Source organism: Pan troglodytes, chromosome X (assembly GCF_028858775.2).
Source record: "Pan troglodytes isolate AG18354 chromosome X, NHGRI_mPanTro3-v2.0_pri, whole genome shotgun sequence".
In the NCBI taxonomy this organism is placed as follows: Eukaryota; Metazoa; Chordata; class Mammalia; order Primates; family Hominidae; genus Pan; species Pan troglodytes.
The window spans coordinates 129,529,880-129,551,973 of NC_072421.2; the positions used below are offsets into that span (position 1 = coordinate 129,529,880).

General features: G+C 37.7%; 2 protein-coding genes across 7 annotated transcripts in view; one reads left to right on the forward strand and one right to left on the reverse strand.

The window, feature by feature from the left end:
• Positions 1-7,555, forward strand: part of STK26 (serine/threonine kinase 26) — a 52,729-nt gene extending 45,174 nt beyond the window's left edge. For 3 of the 6 annotated variants that reach the window (XM_003317682.5, XM_024353353.2, XM_063804207.1), the window contains 7 exons: positions 44-201; positions 1,082-1,267; positions 2,679-2,827; positions 3,878-3,971; positions 4,423-4,485; positions 4,567-4,703; positions 5,745-7,555. In XM_003317682.5, coding sequence (XP_003317730.1) covers positions 44-201; positions 1,082-1,267; positions 2,679-2,827; positions 3,878-3,971; positions 4,423-4,485; positions 4,567-4,703; positions 5,745-5,769 — 812 coding nt within the window. In that variant the 3' untranslated portion in view covers positions 5,770-7,555. The remainder of the gene's footprint in view (positions 1-43; positions 202-1,081; positions 1,268-2,678; positions 2,828-3,877; positions 3,972-4,422; positions 4,486-4,566; positions 4,704-5,744) is intronic. The other 3 variants (XM_009439633.3, XM_024353352.3, XM_024353354.3) reach the window with 1 other exon arrangement.
• Positions 7,556-8,606: 1,051 nt separating this feature from the next.
• FRMD7 (FERM domain containing 7) overlaps positions 8,607-22,094 on the reverse strand; it is a 51,665-nt gene continuing 38,177 nt past the window's right edge. The window contains exons 9-15 of the mRNA XM_063804239.1: positions 17,542-17,656; positions 17,203-17,350; positions 16,112-16,207; positions 13,989-14,152; positions 11,828-11,896; positions 11,636-11,711; positions 8,607-10,588 (exon numbers count right to left, since the gene is read on the reverse strand). Coding sequence (XP_063660309.1) covers positions 9,494-10,588; positions 11,636-11,711; positions 11,828-11,896; positions 13,989-14,152; positions 16,112-16,207; positions 17,203-17,350; positions 17,542-17,656 — 1,763 coding nt within the window. The 3' untranslated portion in view covers positions 8,607-9,493. The remainder of the gene's footprint in view (positions 10,589-11,635; positions 11,712-11,827; positions 11,897-13,988; positions 14,153-16,111; positions 16,208-17,202; positions 17,351-17,541; positions 17,657-22,094) is intronic.

Below are 22,094 nucleotides of genomic sequence, written 5' to 3' on the forward strand. Positions count from 1 at the left end.
GAGCAAGCTGAGTTTTTTTTTTCTTTTCTTTTTTTCCTCCTAGCTGCCAATGTTTTGCTCTCAGAACAAGGAGATGTTAAACTTGCTGATTTTGGAGTTGCTGGTCAGCTGACAGATACACAGATTAAAAGAAATACCTTTGTGGGAACTCCATTTTGGATGGCTCCTGAAGTTATTCAACAGTCAGCTTATGACTCAAAAGTAAAGTATTACCTGTACAAACTGTTTTGGGCTTGTTAATAAATTATATATGGCACACTATCCTAGTTAATACACTGCCTTATTTTTCCTTGTTTCACAAGTGTTTCTTAAGCTAGAGTTATGTCATATTTTGCTGCTTAATCATAAATTCCCTCACAGCTAACTAATATTTGGACCCTATTCACTTCAATGGCTTTTCATCCCACGTGGAATAAAATCCTAAGTCCTTTCTGTGACATATAAAGCTCTACACAATCTGGCCATTATCTGCCTTTCCAGTCTTATCTCCTACCACTCTCTTCTAGATTATTCATCCACAGTGGCCTCATGGTTGTTCCTCAAACATAGCAAGTACACCCTGGCCTCAGGACCTTTGCATGCCCTTCCCTCTGTCTGAAAAAACCTTCTTCCCACAATCAGGTCTTTGCTTAAACATCACCTACGCAGGGAAGTCTTCCCTGGCCATCTTATGTAAATTTGCAACACCCTTCCCCCCATGATTCATTATTCTCTTACTATGCTTTGTTATTTTCTTCACAGAAGTTAGCACCGTCTGGCACCATATTATTTATTTATTTATTGTCTTTCTTATTAGAATGTAAACCCCTTAAGAGCAGGGATTTTTGTCTGGCTTATACACTACTGAAATCCTCCATTCCGAGAAGGGTACCTGGCACAAAGTATGGAATTCATTATGTTTTACATAAATGAATTCTACTAATAAAAATTTATTAACACCACATTTTCTTGAGAGACAAGTACTGTATAGCCATTAGGTTCCACAGACTATTTTGTGGTAGTATATTGGAATGGAGTTTCAAGGTGATATACATACATATATATATATATATATTTTTTTTTTTTTTTCCTTTTACGTTAGGCTGACATTTGGTCATTGGGAATTACTGCTATTGAACTAGCCAAGGGAGAGCCACCTAACTCCGATATGCATCCAATGAGAGTTCTGTTTCTTATTCCCAAAAACAATCCTCCAACTCTTGTTGGAGACTTTACTAAGTCTTTTAAGGAGTTTATTGATGCTTGCCTGAACAAAGATCCATCATTTGTGAGTATATATTGCTATTATTACTATTTGTTTTCTATTATTAGATCTACTTATAGCAAAGGCAGCTTTTCCTGCAGTAGGGAATACAGTGCATGTGAGAATTGTCTAAGATCCATCCAGGAACCTGGTTCGTCCTTCTGTATTGCTATTTCTATTGAGTTCTTAACCAGATTCTTCATTCTTTTTCTCCTTACCCTTCGTTTTTTTCTTGATCCTCATCTTCCTCCTTATTCTATTCATTATTTCCTCTTTCAGGGGGAAATAAATTTGAGAAATAAAGTTAACTTTATATTATGTCATTATTAAAGTGTATGTATAAATACAATGATTTTTGTTCAACTGTTTTCATTTTTCATGAAAAGTTATATTTGGGTTTAACTTTTTTTTTTTTTGAGATGGAGCCTTGCTCTGTTGCCCAGGTTGGAGTGCAGTGGCATGATTTTGGCTCACTGCAACCTCCATCTCCCAGGTTCAAGCGATTCTCCTGCCTCAGCCTCCCAAGTAGCTGGGATTACAGGCACCCGCCACCATGCCTGGCTAATTTTTGTATTTTTAGTAGAGATGGGGTTTCACCATGTTGGCAAGGCTTGTCTCGAACTCCTGACCTCTAGTGATCTGCCCTCCTCAGCCTCCCAAAGTGCTGGGATTACAGGCATGAGCCACCGTGCCTGGCCAGGTTTAACTATTTTTATTTGGTGTTTAGAAACTTCAATGTGAAGGTGTATACTTTTCCTAGGCTAGTGAGCTCCATTCATTTACTTGGTGGATTCTATTACAGTTGTTTTACTGTTGTTGAAATAAAGCTGCCTTGTGACTTTTTGAGACGAGAAATACACAAGAGCAGTCCAAACTTGATATAACTATTTTTAAGTTGATGATAAACATTCTCATGTTAATAAAATGAAGGCGGAACATCCTCCACAGCACCTGGTGTTTGCATTTAGATGCAATAGACATTGATTTCTGATGGAGAAGGGATTATATGTGTAGATAATAACAAAATTACAGCCTTGCAAGTTTTCATCAGGTTTTTTCAAATTTACAGTAAATGTGATTAAAGTATTTTAGAACACTACTTTGAAATGTTTTTAAATGTTTACTTTCTAAATACTGTCATGTGTCTCTCTGCTTTTGAGAAGGCCCCGCCTGCCAGTTTGCTGGTGGGTAAGCCACCTGCTGCCCATTGGGCTTTAACAAATTGGGACACCAAAGTAGTAGATTCAATGTGGTTGCCTTGAGCCACTTCAATAATAGAATTAGCTATTTTCCTACAGCATTTTAGTTGTTCTTATGTCTACAGACATACCTTTATACCTTTCAGCTTAATAATTCAAATGATTTTTTTTACCATTCCTTGTAATCATAAGAGTTCAACAATTGTCATATGCAGCCTTGATCTTTTTATCCTTAGCGTCCTACAGCAAAAGAACTTCTGAAACACAAGTTCATTGTAAAAAATTCAAAGAAGACTTCTTATCTGACTGAACTGATAGATCGTTTTAAGAGATGGAAGGCAGAAGGACACAGTGATGATGAATCTGATTCCGAGGGCTCTGATTCGTATGTACAAATTATTTAATTTTTATGTAGGCAGCCTATTTAAATATTGTATATCTTTTAGCTATGCTCCAGTGTGCTTGTTCTAGCATAAAATATAAACCATATTTTGAAATTTCACCTTAGAAACTGTAAAAATCTTTTTCAATCACAGTCTGTGGAATACAATGGAGTTGGAAACATGTTTTTCTTGGAAGTGAATAGCTCTAGTTTTAAATGGTCTTGGTCTAACCCCTAGTGGATACTTGAGTATATTACAAAATTTTGGAACAGGATTCAATTAAAGGTGTTATATTAGTTTGCTCAAAGTAATAAGGAGCTGTGTTTTCTCATACTTTGATGGCAACCTGCAAAATCCCTCTAAAGAACTGACCTCCAGGCTTTTCCCACCTCTTGGCCATGTACCAAACCAAGATCAGACTGATACATTTAAATATTCATTTATGTATGATTTTTATTTCTTGAAAAAGTTGTAGGGTTTTATAACAGCAGCATTTACATTAAAAATTCAGCCTCTAAGTCTGTCAATTAATTTAGACTAGGAAAGTCTGTATGCTATGCCAGAATTTAGTCCTCCACCAGCTGAACTGGCACAAAGGCAACACCAAATTTCTTTAGATACTACTCTGAGATTCTTCCATTTATGAGAAATTGTCCAATGTTGGAAAGGGATAAAAAATATCAGAATAATTTGTGCCCTATTCTAATGGGTGTTAGCCTTAGCTTCCCATAAGAGTCACTCATGGAACCTTAAAGCAATCACAAGCCACACCACTGGAGATCCTGATTCAATAGGTGGGGAGTAGTGAGGGACAGGTATTTATCTATGGTAGGAGGTCTCAATGAAGCACACACAGAGTTGAGAACCACTCCACTACTACTCTGTAGTAAAATGTAGTATTCGCCTGAAGCTGAGATCAGATGCTTTTTTGCATCATGAGTTTTTAAACATTGGGACAATTATCCCTTTAGATTCTACCTGCATTGATTTGGTATTTTTGCCAAGCTGAATCATTTGGGCACTTACAGAGGTATCTTTGGCAATCTCTTTAGGGAATCTACCAGCAGGGAAAACAATACTCATCCTGAATGGAGCTTTACCACCGTACGAAAGAAGCCTGATCCAAAGAAAGTACAGAATGGGGCAGTATGTATATGGAGACAATTACTTACTCTTCATACAGTTTTTCAAACCATGTAGTGAGATGATAATGGCCGAAAATTGTTAGGATTGAATACCCCTAAATGCCTGTCTGCCTCACTGTGTTTGTAGTATGCTTCATTTGTCATTAGTTTTGAGCTAATTAAGAAAAGTTAATAGAAGTTATTTAAGTGGCCATATTGGTATTTTTTTAAGTGCATTTCACCTGGAGATACATAAGCCCAGGGAATCATAGGTATCTATTGTAATCCCAGAAGTTAGAGGACTTCTGGATGATGAATGAGAATGAATGATAGGAAGAAAGCTTAGAGACTTGCCTTGCATACAATCTTTTGTTTTCAGTAGGGGATTCAAATTGTTCGTATTTGTTAAAGAATAAGAAAATCATGACACTTATTTTAATTTCATGTGTATAATCTATATTATTTGTTCAAAGGAGCAAGATCTTGTGCAAACCCTGAGTTGTTTGTCTATGATAATCACACCTGCATTTGCTGAAGTAAGTACAGATTAATTAGCCTTGGATATCTGTGTTAAGTAGTATAATATTTTAAATGTTTTAACTATTATTCTTTCTCAGCTTAAACAGCAGGACGAGAATAACGCTAGCAGGAATCAGGCGATTGAAGAACTCGAGAAAAGTATTGCTGTGGCTGAAGCTGCCTGTCCCGGCATCACAGATAAAATGGTGAAGAAACTAATTGAAAAATTTCAAAAGTAAGTTGGAAATGTCATTTAAAAAATTATTTTGCATTTTCTGTTGTATGTTAATTTATGATGCAATGTAATTCCTTTGATTCAACCATTCCAATTATTCCTAACAAAGTCACCTTTCAATACATAGTTGTATACTTAAAAATAGTTTTTGTCTGTTGTCTATCTTAAACATTAGCTTTTGGAATGATTATCTTTAGGCATGACAAGGTAGTTTTCCACTGCATGAAATGACCTGTTTTTCTTTCTCCACTAGTAGGATTATAGACAAAAGGTCACTGAGCATATTCTCATTTGAGCTCTTATTAATATAATTGTGGAATGCTTTCTTTCTTGCCACTACCCTCAGAATTTAACAAAACACCACTAGTTGCATAGTTTCCAGTGCTAAAGTTCCTACGTTTGATCTCCATATGAAAAGTTAAGGAAAAGGTAGAGGGACTCAATCCAGACCAAAAAAGGGCTCTTATGTTCAACTTCAGTTTCTATGTTGTCTCTTGAAATATTCATTTGATTTTGTTCGCATTCAAAAAAGTTCTTACATTTAATTTTTTAAAAAATTTTCAACAAGACTTTTGTATGCATGCACACATATACACTCCTTAGCTCAAGCAAGCTATAAGGTGATACTGATTTTAGCCTTGACCCTGCTATATCTCTTCTCAGTGCATCTTTATATTTCTTTGTGTTTGTGATGCCACTGGGATCGAGATGGAACAAACTCTGTGACCTGTGAAATCACACACTCTCAAAGATCTTTCAATCTGATAAGGCTCACTTGTACTCGCAAACCTAACCCCCTCTTAAAATCCCTTATATTTTAATGAAAACCCCCCATTTGAAAACAAATCAATCGGAAGTTGTGAAATCAGATGCAGAAGGGATTTTTTAACTTGTTTATATTTTAACATCTACATGATAAGATTCAATAGAAACAATGTATCCCTTTTGTGGAATCAGTTTCTTCATTGCAGAGTTCATACAAAGGAGAAATATAAACATGTATAGTTGTACATTGGTTTAAATTTTTAAAAAATTTTATAGGTGTTCAGCAGACGAATCCCCCTAAGAAACTTATTATTGGCTTTTGTTTCATATGGACCCAGAGAGCCCCACCAAACCTACGTCAAGATTAACAATGCTTAACCCATGAGCTCCATGTGCCTTTTGGATCTTTGCAACACTGAAGATTTGGAAGAAGCTATTAAACTATTTTGTGATGGTGTTTATCATTTTATATTTTGAAAGGATTATTTTGTAAGGAATAACTTTTAATACTATAGTTTCACCTGTATTCTAGTAAATGTTGAGACACCGTTTTGCTTTTAAGTATCCCTATTTCTTAAGTTACTAGGATGAATACTTTTCACATTTTGATCTTTAGTTGACTCTACAGTCATGAAACATACAGGTCTTTCAAAGTCATTCTCAATATTCAGCTTTTGTAAATTATCAAGCTTCAAAAAGCTTTTTTTTTTTTTTTTAAAAACATGCATATTCTAAAAATGACTATTGGTGGGGAGGTGTAAATAAGTCATACCTTCTTAAAACAGAAAATTTAAGTAAAGTCTTTTAAATGAAACCTGTAAAAGTATTGACTCTTCTACCAAGTTGGTATGATATTCCAGGCAGCTCAATGATTATCACATTTGAGACCCTGTGTTTGAAGCATTTACAGGCAATGTACAGCAACAGAGGTACCTCTTGGTGTATAGTATTTACATTCTCTTTTAGGTAGAAGAGGCAATTTTACCCTTATTTCACATGGTTAGAAATTTAAAGCAAGATCATTTACCCAAGGATAGGTGTTTGGTAATGTTGAAGGAGTTAGTCTGGCTTCATGTTTTACATCTTCAACTAAAATCCCATACTATCTGCTTGGATTTGGAGAGCCAAAAAATAAAGCTGATTGTCATGTGATTAAATATCTGATCAACAGGTATGAATATAACTTAAATCAGCATATTTTTGCCATGGTAATAAATTGTCCTATAAACTATTTATATATTTTTGTTCTTCATAATTATCACTAATAAGCATCAGTTTGTTGTTTTTAAAAGGATATTTAAGTGAGCATTTTCTAGTTCATATGAAAATAACCATAGTACAGGATGATTTCTGTCCACACAAAGGTTAAGTTAGATTGCACAGTTAATTTTCACTTATATTTATGGTACTATTATGTGGGTGATGCCTTTTTCTTTTAAGCCCAGTACATATATTATGCCTGCCTAAGTTCTGAACTGGGGCTGTATTTCAGTAGTTGTAGAATTATTGATATTTAGTTTTGATAGCTAATGTTTAATTGTTTGGATCTGCACAGTTTGGTTTTTGCACAAAAGTCATTTAAAAAAATCTGAGTAATTGTCAAATATTAAAAGAAAGATATTCTTCCTGTAAGGAATACAGTTTTTAGTCAAAGTGGCCATTACATCCTCTTTTTAATTTACATAATACAGATACTTGAGAAAGTTGTTGTGGTGTTGTATGCCAAGAAAATTCTTTTTATTGGTGCCTATATTGTAACAATTATTTTTAATGCATTGTATTTTGAAGTAACGGTTCAGTTAAATTTTTCACCTGCTGTGTAACTGAAACACAATTACAGTTTATAATCATCTGTAGAAGTCTGGAGATAATTTTGCAACTCATGTTATGGGTTAAATGAATATTTTTGTAAAAGTGAAAGCAACAAATTTATAAATTGATTATTTGAAACTTTACAACACAATTGCATCCCAAATACAAATTGTATTGCTTATTCATTATAGCTATTCGTCCTGTAATCTGTTTCTAGGTGAAGCATACTCCAGTGTTTTAGGGGTTTTGAAAATAAATATTTAAATTTCACAGTCCTCAATGTTTGTTTTCCTTGAGTTGGGGGTGTGGTATGGGACTTCAAGGACTCCTTTGTCCTTTATTGTTCAAACACTAAAATCGAAATTTCTGTTGGAAACCAGAAGATACTTTTCACATTTCATTAAGCATTAATTATAGCTACAATGAACATCTGTCCTGATTTCTAGGCCTCCTGTCTTGACCAAATTATTAATAAAGTCCCCTTTCACTTGAAAGTGTCCTGGGTTGAACAATAAATTATATGGTCACCCTAATTATTATATTATTAAGAGATCATATACAGATATAAACTTAGTAAAGATTTTTAGAAATTGATATGAGAAATAGCATTAACATAAAGGAGTTTAAGTTTTTCCTAGAGAAGAGGTTGAGGGTGAACTTAACATAGCATTAAGGATCTAGGGTATTAATATGTATTAATATATTAGTATATTAATTATATAATATTCTAATATTATACTATGTTATATTATTAAGCCCAGGTGATTGGGTTTCAATATATTCTTATTATTAGATAGCTACTCTAGACTTGTGAGTTACTGGATATGAGTCCAGAAGCAGACAAGAAAGTGCTAGGATGGAGGAAAGGGGTGGGATGAGGTATATTAAGAGGGATTTTTCTGATGTAAAGTTTAGGAGAGTAAGGAAGCTATTCCATTAGTTTTTTCTCCTTTAAGTTATATATAAAAATAGCTTGCCTATAGAATTGCCTCCTTTCTTTGAAGTTAGTAGTAACATTATCTTGTAAATATGTTGGACTTTAAAATCAAACAAAATAAACTTCTCAAATAGAATGCTATACCTTCTAGGAGGACCATTAGAGAAGTTCTGAATGGGTCAAAAATGGAATTTTGGTTCATTAACTCACCCTGGTATTAGTACCATCCTTCTTTGTTTCAGCTACCCTTCAATTCTACTACTTTTCCTCTCCCTGGCCATACATTTTCACTTGCCTCCCTCCTTTTCCATGTTCTGTAACTGTCCCTTTCCTTAGTAATAGGCCAGAACCAATCACTTCTGAAATTGATTAAAACAAAAGGAAGAACATAGTTATAATTTATTTTTTAATTACCTGGATTTTCCATCACACTTTATTACAATAACATTCATTTCCTGGCCTGCATACATGCAAGAAGCTATGACAAAAAATAAATTCTGGCAGGAAATATTAGATAAACAAACTGACCTGATAATGTTTCTCTTTTACTAGATATAGTAGATAGTTAAGAATATAGAAGTTATAAGTAAAACAACATGATACTTTCATCAGGTTTATGTCTGGCTCTAGAAATTGATTTAATTCATGAATTTCCTAGGTTTAGAATTCTGCCAAGTCCTAGATTAATTCTAAACCTGTATTCTCTTGAGAGGATCTATGCCACCACCTCCTTCCTGAGGCTGTAGGAGGGCCATGCTCTGCTTTTATATGTTATAAAAATGGAAGTATTTGGCATATTACAAGACCATTTCTACTGGGCCCTACACAAATAGTAAAGACTGAAATATTTGTTCAGTGTTGTTTAAGAGCACAAATATCAACACAGTCACAATCTACTAAATCACTAAATGCCATTAGAAGCTAATTCCATATGCCAACCCATACTGTCACCATTCTTCAGCATTGAAGAGCCTGACCTTCACTCACAATGTCTCTATGAGGAAGTGTGCAGTGGAGATGACAAATACCCACCTTGCCTTGCCACAGTGCTGGTGAGGAGAGGGCATGTTCTAAAGTCCCTTCAGAGGTAATGGAAGAGTGAAACTCAAGGAATGAGGCAACAGCTGGATCTTTCATAAGGCAGGCATCCAAAATGAGATTTCCTTAATACCAATGAATATGTAGTAACCAAGAAAATGGTTTCTACAACTTTCATTATTTTCTGCCTAAGTCGGTAACATGGAACTGGCTCAGAAATGTCCATAGGTTCACACTTTTAAGCTAAAAAGTAATTACATGATTTTAGTGAAGTCCTGTCTTCAGCAGTTGGTGTGTTGAAATAAGCATCTTCATCTTCTTCATCTAACTGTAGACTACCAGAAGACAGGCGGATTCTGGCCATGGGTGACCTTATTTCTTTGCCATATAAAGCATAGTAGTCTGGTTTAAGAATCTCTGATTCAGAATCACTGGATTCACTAGCTACATACCTTTCTGCTGTACTTTGATCCATTAGAACTGCTGGCAACTCCTGCTCTGCAAACATATCCGTAAACAGGTCTGCTTTATGACTGAGAGCAGGACAAGGCCCTAAAGGTCTAAATTCTGACCCAAAAGGAAAACTAATAGTTTTCATGTCTGATTGGCTCTGGGACCTTTTAGGGGTTTGCTCTTGAATGTTACATACAAATGCATCTTCCAAATTTGGGTCTTCCTCTTCTAGACCTACATTGATGTTGCTCCTACCGCTAGTCCTGGCTATAGCTTCTTGGAGTACTTGCAGGTCTTGCTGAAAGCTCTTCATTCTGATATTCCTTGGGCTTCTTTCAGCTGGCTTCATTGCAGTGGGCTCTACATGGCTATCTGGACTTGTCCTTTCCTCTGCTCTGATTGGGGACCATCTGGGCACCTGGGGTGGCTTGTCCACATAAAAAAAGACCTGGGGAGGCATAATACCAACCTGCTGACCTGTACAAGGAATATAGGGCACATCTGTGTAAGTTAGCTGCTTTGCTGGACGCACTTTGCTTGTGAGGCCAGAAGATATGCTCATGTGATTACCAGAAAACTTACAGCTTGTTTGGAAGGAGCTTAGAGAACTCCTCTCTGAAAAAATGTCTCTGGGATCAGGGTTAGGATCAGGCTCAGTGTTAAAGACAGGGTCCATATAAATAAAAGTGAAAGAGGAACTGCTTTGGGACTGATGTAGCAATGTGGGATCCGCCTCTGGTTTGGAATGCTCCAGCTCAGTTGCAAATGTCACCTCCAATGCAGAATTCCTCCTCCTACTCTCCAGCACTGGCTCAGATGCGTGCACTCCATTCACATTTTGGTAGTAGCCACCACCATATGCTAGTCTCAAATCTTCCACCTTGAGAGAATGGACACATTGGTGAAAGAAGGAAAAGGCCATTTGGTTAGGGCTGGGGGAGGGATCTAAATTAGCCTCAAAGTTTGAAAGGTAGTTTTTCATAAAGTCATTTAACAAGATCCATGTTCTATTCTAGGGTAGATAAATATATAAAGAAAGGGTAATAACTTCTACTACATCACAATGCATGTGTTAAGAAGTACATGTGACACTATTCTTTCTCAATGCCATCCTACTTCCAGACTCTGAGTGTATACACTACAAGCAGTTTGGTTTAATAGCTATATTAGTGAACCAGGAGTCCTGCCTGTTAGTCCTAGCTCTGTCTCTGATTTGCTGTGTGACCTTAGACAAGTCTCCTAACCTTGCTGCTCCAGCCTCCTCCCTATTTTCTGTAAAATGGTGGGAGGAGGGCTATGAATGGTATGAGAGGTTCATATACTAAATGGCTCCTTTCATCATTATGCCTCTGATGCCTTTTGGATAAAAACTGCCAGTGACTTGAAGGCATGAGGGTTTATGAGACCTATAATTATTTTTTTAGGGAGAGTAAAAGAAAAATAATTCACAATTTTCATACTAAAAATGTCAAAGGAAGCCATCGTCTCACAGTTCCAAGGGAACAACACTTTGTCCTTAAGTTACAAAATTACACAGGAAAAATACTCTAAAACTTTAACCCAAGACCTAGAGGAAGGTATACTTCCTCTACACTTTAAGATTTTCATAGGTAAAAAGATGGAGCTTTCAGTTTTGAAAATTCAAAGCCATTTGGATCTGCATTTTGCAAGATGTTAGCAACACAGGTTGCAATTTGAAGATGTGCCAGTTCTCTCCAGTCTATAAGGTACACACCAGTGGTAGTTTACTAAATGATCTTCTATTGGCAGGAAAGACTGAGCTGACAGACCTCCCCAGGAAGCTAACCTACTCAAACAGAGTAACCTTTTTACACACTGGGATTCTGGCAGAATCAATTCATGGAAGCATTTGAAATTTGCACAAATTACATTTATCTAAAGAAGTAGAAATTTTCAGAAACCTTACTTGTTTTGACACATCAGAGAGGAGGTCTGGTGAGGACCTGCACTGTCGTTCATGGTACTGAGATGGGTAATGTTTCCTGAAATCCCCAAGCAGAGAAGTCATTGAAATGACCTTCATGTGAATACCAGGATACATAGAAATCTCCAAATTCAACATAAAATCAACACGAGCAAGAGAAACAAAATCATGTACCTTTCAAATGGCAAGCTCTTCAGCCTCCCTTTTCTCCCATATTCCAAAAGTTGCCTTTGGGTTCGTCCACTATCATAAGGAACAATAAAAATCCTTAGTTCTAGCCATAAACCAATAGGCTACTAAAACTTGAAAGCCTCGTTTATTGTTGAAATCAAAAGACTAGATGAATGACATATGTCATGAATCTTTGACCATCACAATGATAATACCCACTTATTCAAGGACCAGGCAGAGAACAACCTCAACTACTCAGAACACAGGTAATTTTTAAAGGCCTCTGAACAGGTTTACATAACAGCTAAAAATTGTGGGCTTTAAAAATAATATACCTGGTCTGGGCACGGTGGCTCACACCTTAATCCCAGCCCTTTGGGAGGCTGAGGCAGGAGGATGACTCGAGCCCAGGAGTTTGAGACCAGCCTGGGCAACATAGTGAGACCTCATCTCTACAAAAATAATAAAAATTACCCGGGCATGGTAGTGCATGCCTGTAGTCCCTACCACTTGGGAGGCTGAGGTGGGAGGATTGCTTGAGCCCGGGAGGCAAGGCTGCAGTGAGCAGAGATCATGTCACTGCACTCCAGCCTGGGCAACACAGCGAGACCCTGTCTCAAATAACAATAACAATATATTTCCCTTTAAAGGCTTTTCCTCTACCTCCAAATCAGAGTCAACTGACTGATTTTCCATACTACTTTCAATGAGGTTACTTATCTGGTTTCCCAGTCCACAGCAGAAGAAAAGCAGCTAAATGAACAGTAGAAGAGGATTGTTCTAGTTAGGCATACACTAACAAAGAAAGTCAGATCACAGCCGGGAGAAACATAAAAATCAAAAAAATCACAAGAATTAGCCAGGCACCATGGCTCACACCTGTAATTCGAGCACTTTGGGAGGCCAAGGCTGGTGGATTACAAGGTCAGGGGTCCAAGACCAGCCTGGCCAAGATGGTGAAACCCCGTCTCTACCAAAAATACAAAAATTAGCCGGGTGTGGTGGCCCGCGCCTGTAATTCCAGCTACTTGGGAGGCTAAGGCAGAGAATTGCTTGAACATGGGAGGCGGAGATTGCAGTGAGCCGAGATCGCGCCACTGCACTCCAGCCTGGGTGACAGAGCAAGACTCCATCTCAAAACAAAACAAAACAAACAACAACAACAAAAAAAACCCCACAAGAATAATAAAGTCTAAAGAGTCTGGATGATTTATCACCTAAGTACAGGGCCTTGACATGCATCCCCTGCCCTGAGGCCATTATTGCACTACAGCTGCCTGCAAAAGATCATATGTGATGTTTATAATAACTCAGGTCATTAAGAAAGGGGCAAAATATGCTCAGTATCATCTATTTAAGAAGGCAGGGATTCGTAGAATACAGACTGGAAAGATTCAATCAGAAATATGTAAGTTTTAACAGATCTTAATTTTTACTGGGGTAGGATATCACTCTTTGGAAAAAATCCTGTATGGGGAAGCTTTTAATCAGAATTTTGTACCTAGCTAAAAGTTTTGAAAACTTCCTCCAACGGATTCCTAGGCTGACGTATTCAAGTAAAGACAAGATCTTTTTTTTTATTTTATTATTATTATACTTTAAGTTTTAGGGTACATGTGCACAACGTGCAGGTTTGTTACATATGTATACATGTACCATGTTGGTGTGCTGCAACCATTAACTCGAAAGACAAGATCTTAACCCAATCTTGCTTCGATTCCTCCAAAGTGTGACCTGTAGTGAGGATTCTCTAGTGGCATATTGTTCAATCTTCTAAATCTCTTATCCCCTCCAGTGTTTTCTCATGCTAGCTTTTACAACCCAAAGGATGCTGTTGAGCTTTTTCTTTCCATGGTTTGCATATAAGTTAAATATAGGAGAAACAATGGGTTTATAGAACATGTATTCTCAAACTGCACACATCCGCCCATCCTTGCTGAGACTCTGATCCTACCCCTTAGGTAAGGTGCCCCCATCTTCCTCCCTCCTAGTTAGAAAACATTGACTTAATGTGTCATACAGAGAATGAGCAGGAAAGGGTGCAATCTTTGATGTGATTGAAATGGATTCTTTGTTGCTTCTAGAATGTGAACTCCTCCTAAGCCTCCTGTGTTATTGAAAAGAAGCAGTGTGAGCAGTTTGCCTATGTGCATTGTTTAATTACCTATAGCGGAAACTGGAACCCTTGCTACAGAGTAGGGTTTTGGGCTTTGATTTGGGCTCTTCTGAAAGCCTGAAGAAAGCATGGTATTCCACACAAGTCTTCCAGAAAGCCTTGCAGGCATCTCGGCTGGCCATGGTGAACTCCAACGTATCCTTGCACAACACCTGTATAAACCAATTTCCATTAAGTAAAACATCCTTCAAGAATATCAAAGACCTTCAAATCCCAATGCCTTCCAAACTATTGCTCCGTTGGCCCATGCAGCTTCTGATTTTCCACTTGGCTCCCTGTAGGTTTCACACCTACTGAAACCTAATGATTGGCAACCTTGCGAGGAATAGACAGGGCCACTGCTCACAAACAGAGCCTTCTCTAAGAAGCAAATATTGCTTTGCACACTCCCCTCACCTTAAATACCTTTTTAACTCACTCTTCTCTGCCAGAAACATTTTTATGAAGTAAATTAGATTAAAATCATGTCAAAGGGCATCTTTTCAAGGTGAGAAGTTATAAATGACCAACAGGAAACAGGAGGGAGAAGATTTCCTTATAGATGGAAGGGTTTATAAGATGATTACATGTACATAAGTCTGTTGTTTTCTTGAGACAAGGTGTCACTCTGTTGCCCAGGCTGAAGTGCAGTGGCATGATCATCACTCACTATAACCTCAAACTCCTGGGCTCAAGCAGTCTTCCTGGCTCAGCCTCCTGAATAGCTAGAACTACAGGCATGTGCCACCATACCCGCTTAATTTCTTTGTAGTTTTTTTTGTTGAGATGGGATCTTGCTATGTTGCCCAGGTTGGTCTCAAACTCCTGAACTCAAGTGATCCTTCCACCTCAACCTCTTAAAGCACTGGGATTATGAATGTAAGCCACTACACTCAGTCCATGAGTCTTTTTAGTGTAACAGAAACACTTTTTCCTCTATAGGTTGTCTTGTACAATGCTCTATATTGCTCATCTAGCGTATTCTAATCTTGGCTTTCCAGACCTAAAGTTCGAGTTTTCCCCATCTCCTGACACTATATGTACCCCTCACATGGCATGTTTGCAGCCCTGTTTTCAGCAGCCCCATCAACCCACTGCACTGACCCCACTTCTCTCATTCCTTTCCAGGTTCCTGCATGTAGCCTCTGGGGCTCTCCATGAGCTTCACACTAAGTCCAGTTTCTTGAACTGCTCAATGAACACTTTTCTATAAGGTCAAGATGCAGAGAATAAAATCCAAACTGCTGGATCTTCAGTAGGTCAAAAATTAGTTGATACACACTTTTTATTTTCTTTATGGTCATAAGAAAATTCCTTTCTAGACTAAGTGGCTCATGCCTGGTAACGTCAGCACTTTGGGAGGCCAGAGTAAGAGGATCATTTGAGGCCAGGAGTTTGAGACCAGCCTGGGCAACATAGTGAGACCTTGTCTCTACAAAATATGTTTTAAAAATTAGCAAAGTGTGGTGGCACATGCCTGTAGTCCTAGCTACTCAAAAGGCTGAGGCGGTAGGATCACTTGAGCCCAGGACGTTGAGGCTGCTCTGAGCTACATGTCACCACTCCACTTCAGTGTGGGCAACAGTGTGACCCTATCTCTAGAATAAAAAAAGAAGAAGATCATTTCTAGCACCTTTTTCTCACCCTTTACTATGCAACCTTGCCCAATAACTGTTTATTTTGCTTACGTATATACCTGACTCCCACATCCTGCTTGTTTTTGGCATATACTAGGTGTTCAATAATTTTTGCTTAAGGAAAGTAATTGAAGATACTTTATAAAATGGAACAGATAACATCATATGAATGTGTTCTTAGTCCTAGATCTGGTCACTCCCATTTGACTTATCAAATCCCTAAAACACAGTTTCCAGGGAGACTTGCCTTTCAGCCGAGCTGCCCCATTTTCCTATTACTTTGTTAACTCTAAACTGCCAATCAGATTTCTTAGTGTTTTGCCTTTAGTAAAAAATGATTAAAACTCTGGTTGATTTCTTCAAAGGCAAAAGAAAAGACACACCATCACTCAGGGCCAGCCAGCTTTTACAATTTACATTCAAACGATTTGCAGAAACAACCAAAAAAATTCCCAGTGAACAGAAAGTAAACGAATTTATTAGAAAGCTACTTACCAAGATATTGGCATGAAGTTTGATGAGAAAATGCTTTCTCTTAAAACTCAACTTGCGGATTTTAGCCCAGTTAAAAGTATTGATCTTTGTATTTCCCTACAATGAAAAATGTGGCAGATTTCAGAATGTATTAACAAGAGTTGGCTTGTAAGACAGTGCAAACCTGATAGAAAATGCACTTAATGAGAGGGACCGCCCTTGACCCATCTCTTGCACAGATTGATCCTGCTGCACTGGGTAGGAGCTGTGGTCAAAGAAGGCATTTCAGGTGGGATACAAGGATGCTCTGGAATGCAAGCAAGAAGGGGTATGCCTAGGGAAGTTTTCTGGCCAGCACAGGGAGATCACAAGAGGAAAGGATTACTACAATAGCTTTTCTAATCTCGCCCCTTTCCCATGTTTCCCGATTCATCTGCTAAAAACAATGTCCTCTTTCTCCTGACACCCCAATAGCTCAAACACCTTCAATAGCTCCTCACTGCCCACATCACATCATGGCCATATCTTGCTGCCTCATCTATATTGAATATATAACCTTTGTTCCCACTAATTCCAAAACACCCTTTCATCTAACTCTATACCTCTCTCCTGCAGTCTCCTCATTTTCCTTGCCCACAATGCCTTCCACATAGTCAAGCCTTCCTGCCAGCTCTGACAGACCCTTCTCTAGGCTATTCTGTTTAATTACTGCAGCCTATACCCATTTCCAACTCCTCTAAACTCCCTTGGCTTTCCTGGTCGGCCCAACCAGCTTTGCTTTTTTGCTTATTTGTTGTGTGTTCAACAGGTAATCTATTCGCGTGGTCTGAAAATCAGAGGTATACAAAAAGATATATATAGAAAGAAGTCTCACTCCCACCACTGTCACCCCTATTTCTGTCCCCATCTATCCATTCCCTACAGTTAACTATGTTTATTAGTTTGTCATGTATACTTTTCATGCAACTACAAGTAAATATGAATGACCATTTCCCTTTCTGGCTGGTGATAATACTGAGGGGTGAGATCACCTTGGGAAAGGACACCCAAGTTTGAGCCAAGATAACCACCCCTCACTAAAGCTGAAGGGCTTGAAAGGAAAGAGATTTTACCCGTAACACCAGTACTCCCATGTGAGCAACAGCCAGGTGAATCTGCATCCCTTCACCATCACTGGCAGGGTGAGGCCTGATGCCATACATATCCAGCTTCCTTGCTATGTCCAGTAGCAGAATGTCAGATTCAGCTGGGCTCCTGCCACTGAAAGGGGAAAGAATTTATGAGCCTAATAAATGCCTCAAGAATGACATTTCCACCCTGAGAGCTCCATGAGGATCTCAGCGTTTCATGGAGCCTGAAACTTCTCAGGTTTAAGGGCTTGCTCTTAAGAGTCTGTCCCCAATTTTAGTGTTCTCTACTGGGGGAAGCAGGTGCCAGCTGAAAGTACTTACATGTGCTTCTGATGAAAGTGCATGATCTTGCCCTCTAAACAGTCTTGGTTTGGTAAGTACCGAGTTTGTGCCAGATGCTTCCTATCTGTTTCTTCATGAAAGTCTCCAAGTTCTGCTGCATGACAGGAAAAAGACATTTTTCACATTACCTTTGAGGAACTTAGCAATGGAGCATCCAGCATACCCTTGTCCTCCATCAAACAGCCCCTTCTTTGCAGCCAATGCAGTCCAAAGCCTCCAACCCCATGCTTTATGTATATTTATGTTTCTATAGGGGTGTGTGTGTTTGGGGGGGCAATTGGCTCTTTTTCAATTTGGAAGCATTTCAGCCTTAGTATAGGAAGTCACAGACCAAGTATAGATCTTAGGGGCTCCAAGATCACAGTTGAACATTTTGTTAGATTTTTCTTCTACCATATTGTATATATGATCTCTCTTTACTTTCAATCAGCCACTGGTATTGGTGGAACTATGTCCCCACCCTCTGCCAAGTTCATATGTTGGAGTCCTAATTCCAGTAGCAGAGAATGTGACTATATTTGGAGAATGAGCTTTTAGGAGGTGATTGAGGTGAAATGACTCCATTAAGGCAAGCCTTAAACCAATCTGACTGGTATCCTTATAAGAAGAAGAAATTTGGACACACAGAGAGACACCAGGGATGTGAGTACACAGAAAAAAAGACCAAGTGATAACACAACAAGAAGGCAGCCATCTGCTAGCCAAGGAGAAAGGCCTCAGGAAAAAAAAAAAAAAACTGCTGACAGCTTATCTTGGACACGAAGCCTCCAGAATTGTGGAACATACATTTCTGGCACTTAAGCCATTCAGTCTCTGGTATTTTGTTATGGCAGCCCTAGCAAACTAGTACAGCCATCCAACCCCACTCCATCCTGATCATATATTATCAAGAAAGAGGAATATAAATGCCAACGACATTGCAAGCCAATTCATCACTCTGTACATTGGGAGTCTAGTAAATCCCCAGCTATCTGAAATCCCCAATAGATGAATCATTCTGAAAATCATTCTGGCTTTTCCAAATAGCTAGCAGTTTATCTATGATCATAATTTGCTCTTTTCTAGATGCCTCCAGTTTATTTTTATGACACATCTATTACAGCACTATGTCTACAAAGGCATTTAGGACTATGTGCCCTTAACCTTAATTGCCTCAGGTTGTTTTGATTTTTGGATTCTTTTTTCTTCTTTATAATTTGTATGCCTTTTTCCTCTCTGTCAGATTTATATGAATCATTTCCTGGTCACTGACTTCCCCTGAAGTCAAACTTTAGAATACTTGGTTCTAAAGTGAGACTTCTAGTCTAACATAAAATGAGAAAGCAAATATCCAAACCTGTTAGCATTCTATATACTGTAAGAGTAAATAGACTCTCCATGGAATCCTATGGTGCTCTTCTATTGGATAAGATACATGGACAATAGGATACCTATTTTGAGTGCTGGAGGGCTGTTTTTTTTCTCTTCTTTCTTGGTTTTCCATTTGTGTTTTAGACACGTGGGTGTATATCTGTATTTCAAAAATCACAATATAATGAAAATCTCCATATAATAAACATTTTTTAAAAGACCAAAGAAATGGCTCATTGATTAATTTTTTTTGCCAATACTGATAAATGTACAAATCACATTGAAACCCAGTAAGGCTCTGATGGTTTCACTGACTAATTCTATCAAATATTCAAAGAAGAAATAAATACCAATTCTTCACAAACTCTCCCAGAAAATAGAGGAGTAGATACTTAGCAACATATTCTATGAGGTCAATATTACCCTGATACCAAAACGGGACAAAAACATCATAAGAAATGAAGACTACAGGTCAACATTCCTCATGAATACAGAGGCAAAAATTCTGAACAAAACACTAGTAACCTGAATTCAGCAGCATATGAAAAGGATTATACACAATGAGTTGAATTTATCTCAGGATTGCAAGGTCAGCTTGACATATGAAAACCAATGACTATAATACACTATGATAATAGAATAAAGGACAAAAAAAAAAAACCCCGCACATTATCTTCTCAAGAGATGGAGAAAAAGCATTGCACAAAGTCTAATACCCACTCACAATCAACAAAACAAAACAAAACACTTAACAAACAAGGAATATACCAAATGGTGAGAAACTAAATGCTTTCACTTAAGATCAGAAATCAGGTAAAGATATCAAGCGCCTGCCACATCTATTCAACATTGTACTGATGGTTCTAGTCAGTGCAGTCAGGCAAGAAAAAGAAACATAAAGAATTTGCACTGAAAAGAAGGTGGTAGAACTGTCTTTACTTGCACTCAACATGATCCTGCATGTAGAAAATCCCAAGGCTGAGCGTGGTGGCTCACGCCTGTAATCCTAGCACTCAGGGAGGCCAAGGCAGGAGGATTGCTTGAGCCCAGGATTTCGAGACCAGCTTGGGCAACATGGCAAGACCCCATCTCTACCAAAAAATGTAAAAATTAGCTGGGGGTGGTGGCACATGCCTGTGGTCCCAGGTCCCAGCTACTTTGGAGGCTGAGGTGGGAGCATTGCTTGAGCCCAGGAATTCAAGGCTACAGTGAGCCATGGCCGTGCCACTGCACTCCAGGTTGGGTGAATGAGTGAGGCCCTGTCTCAAAAAAAAAAAAAAAAAAAAAGGGAAAAAAAGGAAAGAAAAAAAATCCCAAGGAACCTATGAAAAACTACTAGAACTAATAAATGAGTTCAGCAAGGTAGCATAATAGAAGATCAATATATAAAAAGCAATTGTATTTATATATACTAGCAATGAATAATCTAAAAATGATATTTTAAAAAGTTCCATTTACAATAGCATCAAAAAAGAATAAAATACAGAGGAATGAATTTAATAAAAGAAGTGTAAGGCTTACACACTGAAAAGTACAAAATGCTGCCAAGGGAAATTTTTAAAAGATCTATATAAATGAAGAGATAGTTCATGTTCACAGACAAGAAGATTCAATATTGTTATGGTTGCAATTTTTCCAAAAAATAATCTATAAATTCAATGCAATCCCCATCAAAATCCCAGTAGGCTTTTAAAAATAGAAATTGACAAATGACCTTAAAATTTACATGGAAATGCACAGATCTCAGAATAACCAAACTATTTTGAAAAAGAACAAAGTTGGGCAATGTGTACACTTCCTTATTTCAAAGCTTACCTCAAAGCTACAGTAATTAAGACAGTGTGGTAATGGCATAAGAATAGAAATATAGATCAATGGAACATAAGTGAGAGTACAGAAGTAACTCCTTACATTTATGGTCAATTGGTTTTTGACAAATGTGCCAAGACAATTCAATGAAGAAAAATAATATTCTTTTCAACAAATGTTGCTAGGACAAATGGACATCCACACACAAAAATATGAAGTTGGACCCCTACCTCACACTATACTCCATGCAAGCGTGCAAAAAAATAGCTCAAAATGGATCATAGATCTAACTATAAGAGGTAAATTTATAAAAGTTCTAGGAGAAAATCTTTTTGACCTTAAGTTAGGCAAAGAGTTCTTAGATACAACACCGAAAGAATGATCCACTAAAACTACACAGAAAGTGAAATTCCATCAAATTTTAAAACTGTTGTACTTCAAAAGATATCCTTACAAAATGAAAAGACAAGCCACAGATTAGAAGAGAAAATTGCAAATTGTATATCTTATAAAGACTTTTAATCAGAATTTATAAAACCCTCTTAAAACTCAATAATAATATAAAAACTCATTTAAAAATGGGCAAAAGATTTGACTAGGCATTTTACCAAAGAAAACATTGGAATAAGCACATGAAACTGTGCTCAACATCATTAGTCATTAGGAAAATGCTAATTAAAATTGCAGTAAGATACTTCATACCCATTAGAATGGTCATAATCAAAAAGATATACAATACCAAGTGTTAGTGAAGGTATGAAGAAGTCAAAAACCTTGTACATTTCTAATGTTATTGTAACAATTTGAATTGGCAGTTTCTGAAAATGTTCAATATAAATATATCATAAGACCTAGCAATTACACTCCTTGGAATGTACCCAAAAGAAATGAAGACTTGTATCCACAAGAACACTTGTGTGCCAATGCTTATAGCATTATTCATAATAGCTAAACTGGAAGAAAATCCAAATGTCCACGACCAGGTGAATAGATAAACAAAATGTGGCTGGGCGCAGTAGCTCACTCCTGTAATCCCAAGCACTTTGGGAGGCTGAAGTGGGTGGATCATGAGGTCAGGAGTTCGAGACCAGCCTGACCAACATGGTGAAACCCTGTCTCTACTAAAAATACAAAAATTAGCCGGGCGTGGTGGTGCCTGCCTGTAATCCCAGCTACTCAGGAGGCTGAGGCAGGAGAATTGCTTGAACCCGGGAGGTGGAGGCTGCAGTGAGCATCTCGAAAAAAAAAAAATTGGTAAATCCATAAATGGAATACTGCTCAGCAAAAGAAAGGAACAAACTGTTGCAGCTCATGTTAGAGCATGCATTAATTTAAAAATCATTATTTTGAGTGAAAAAAGTCAGATGCAAAAT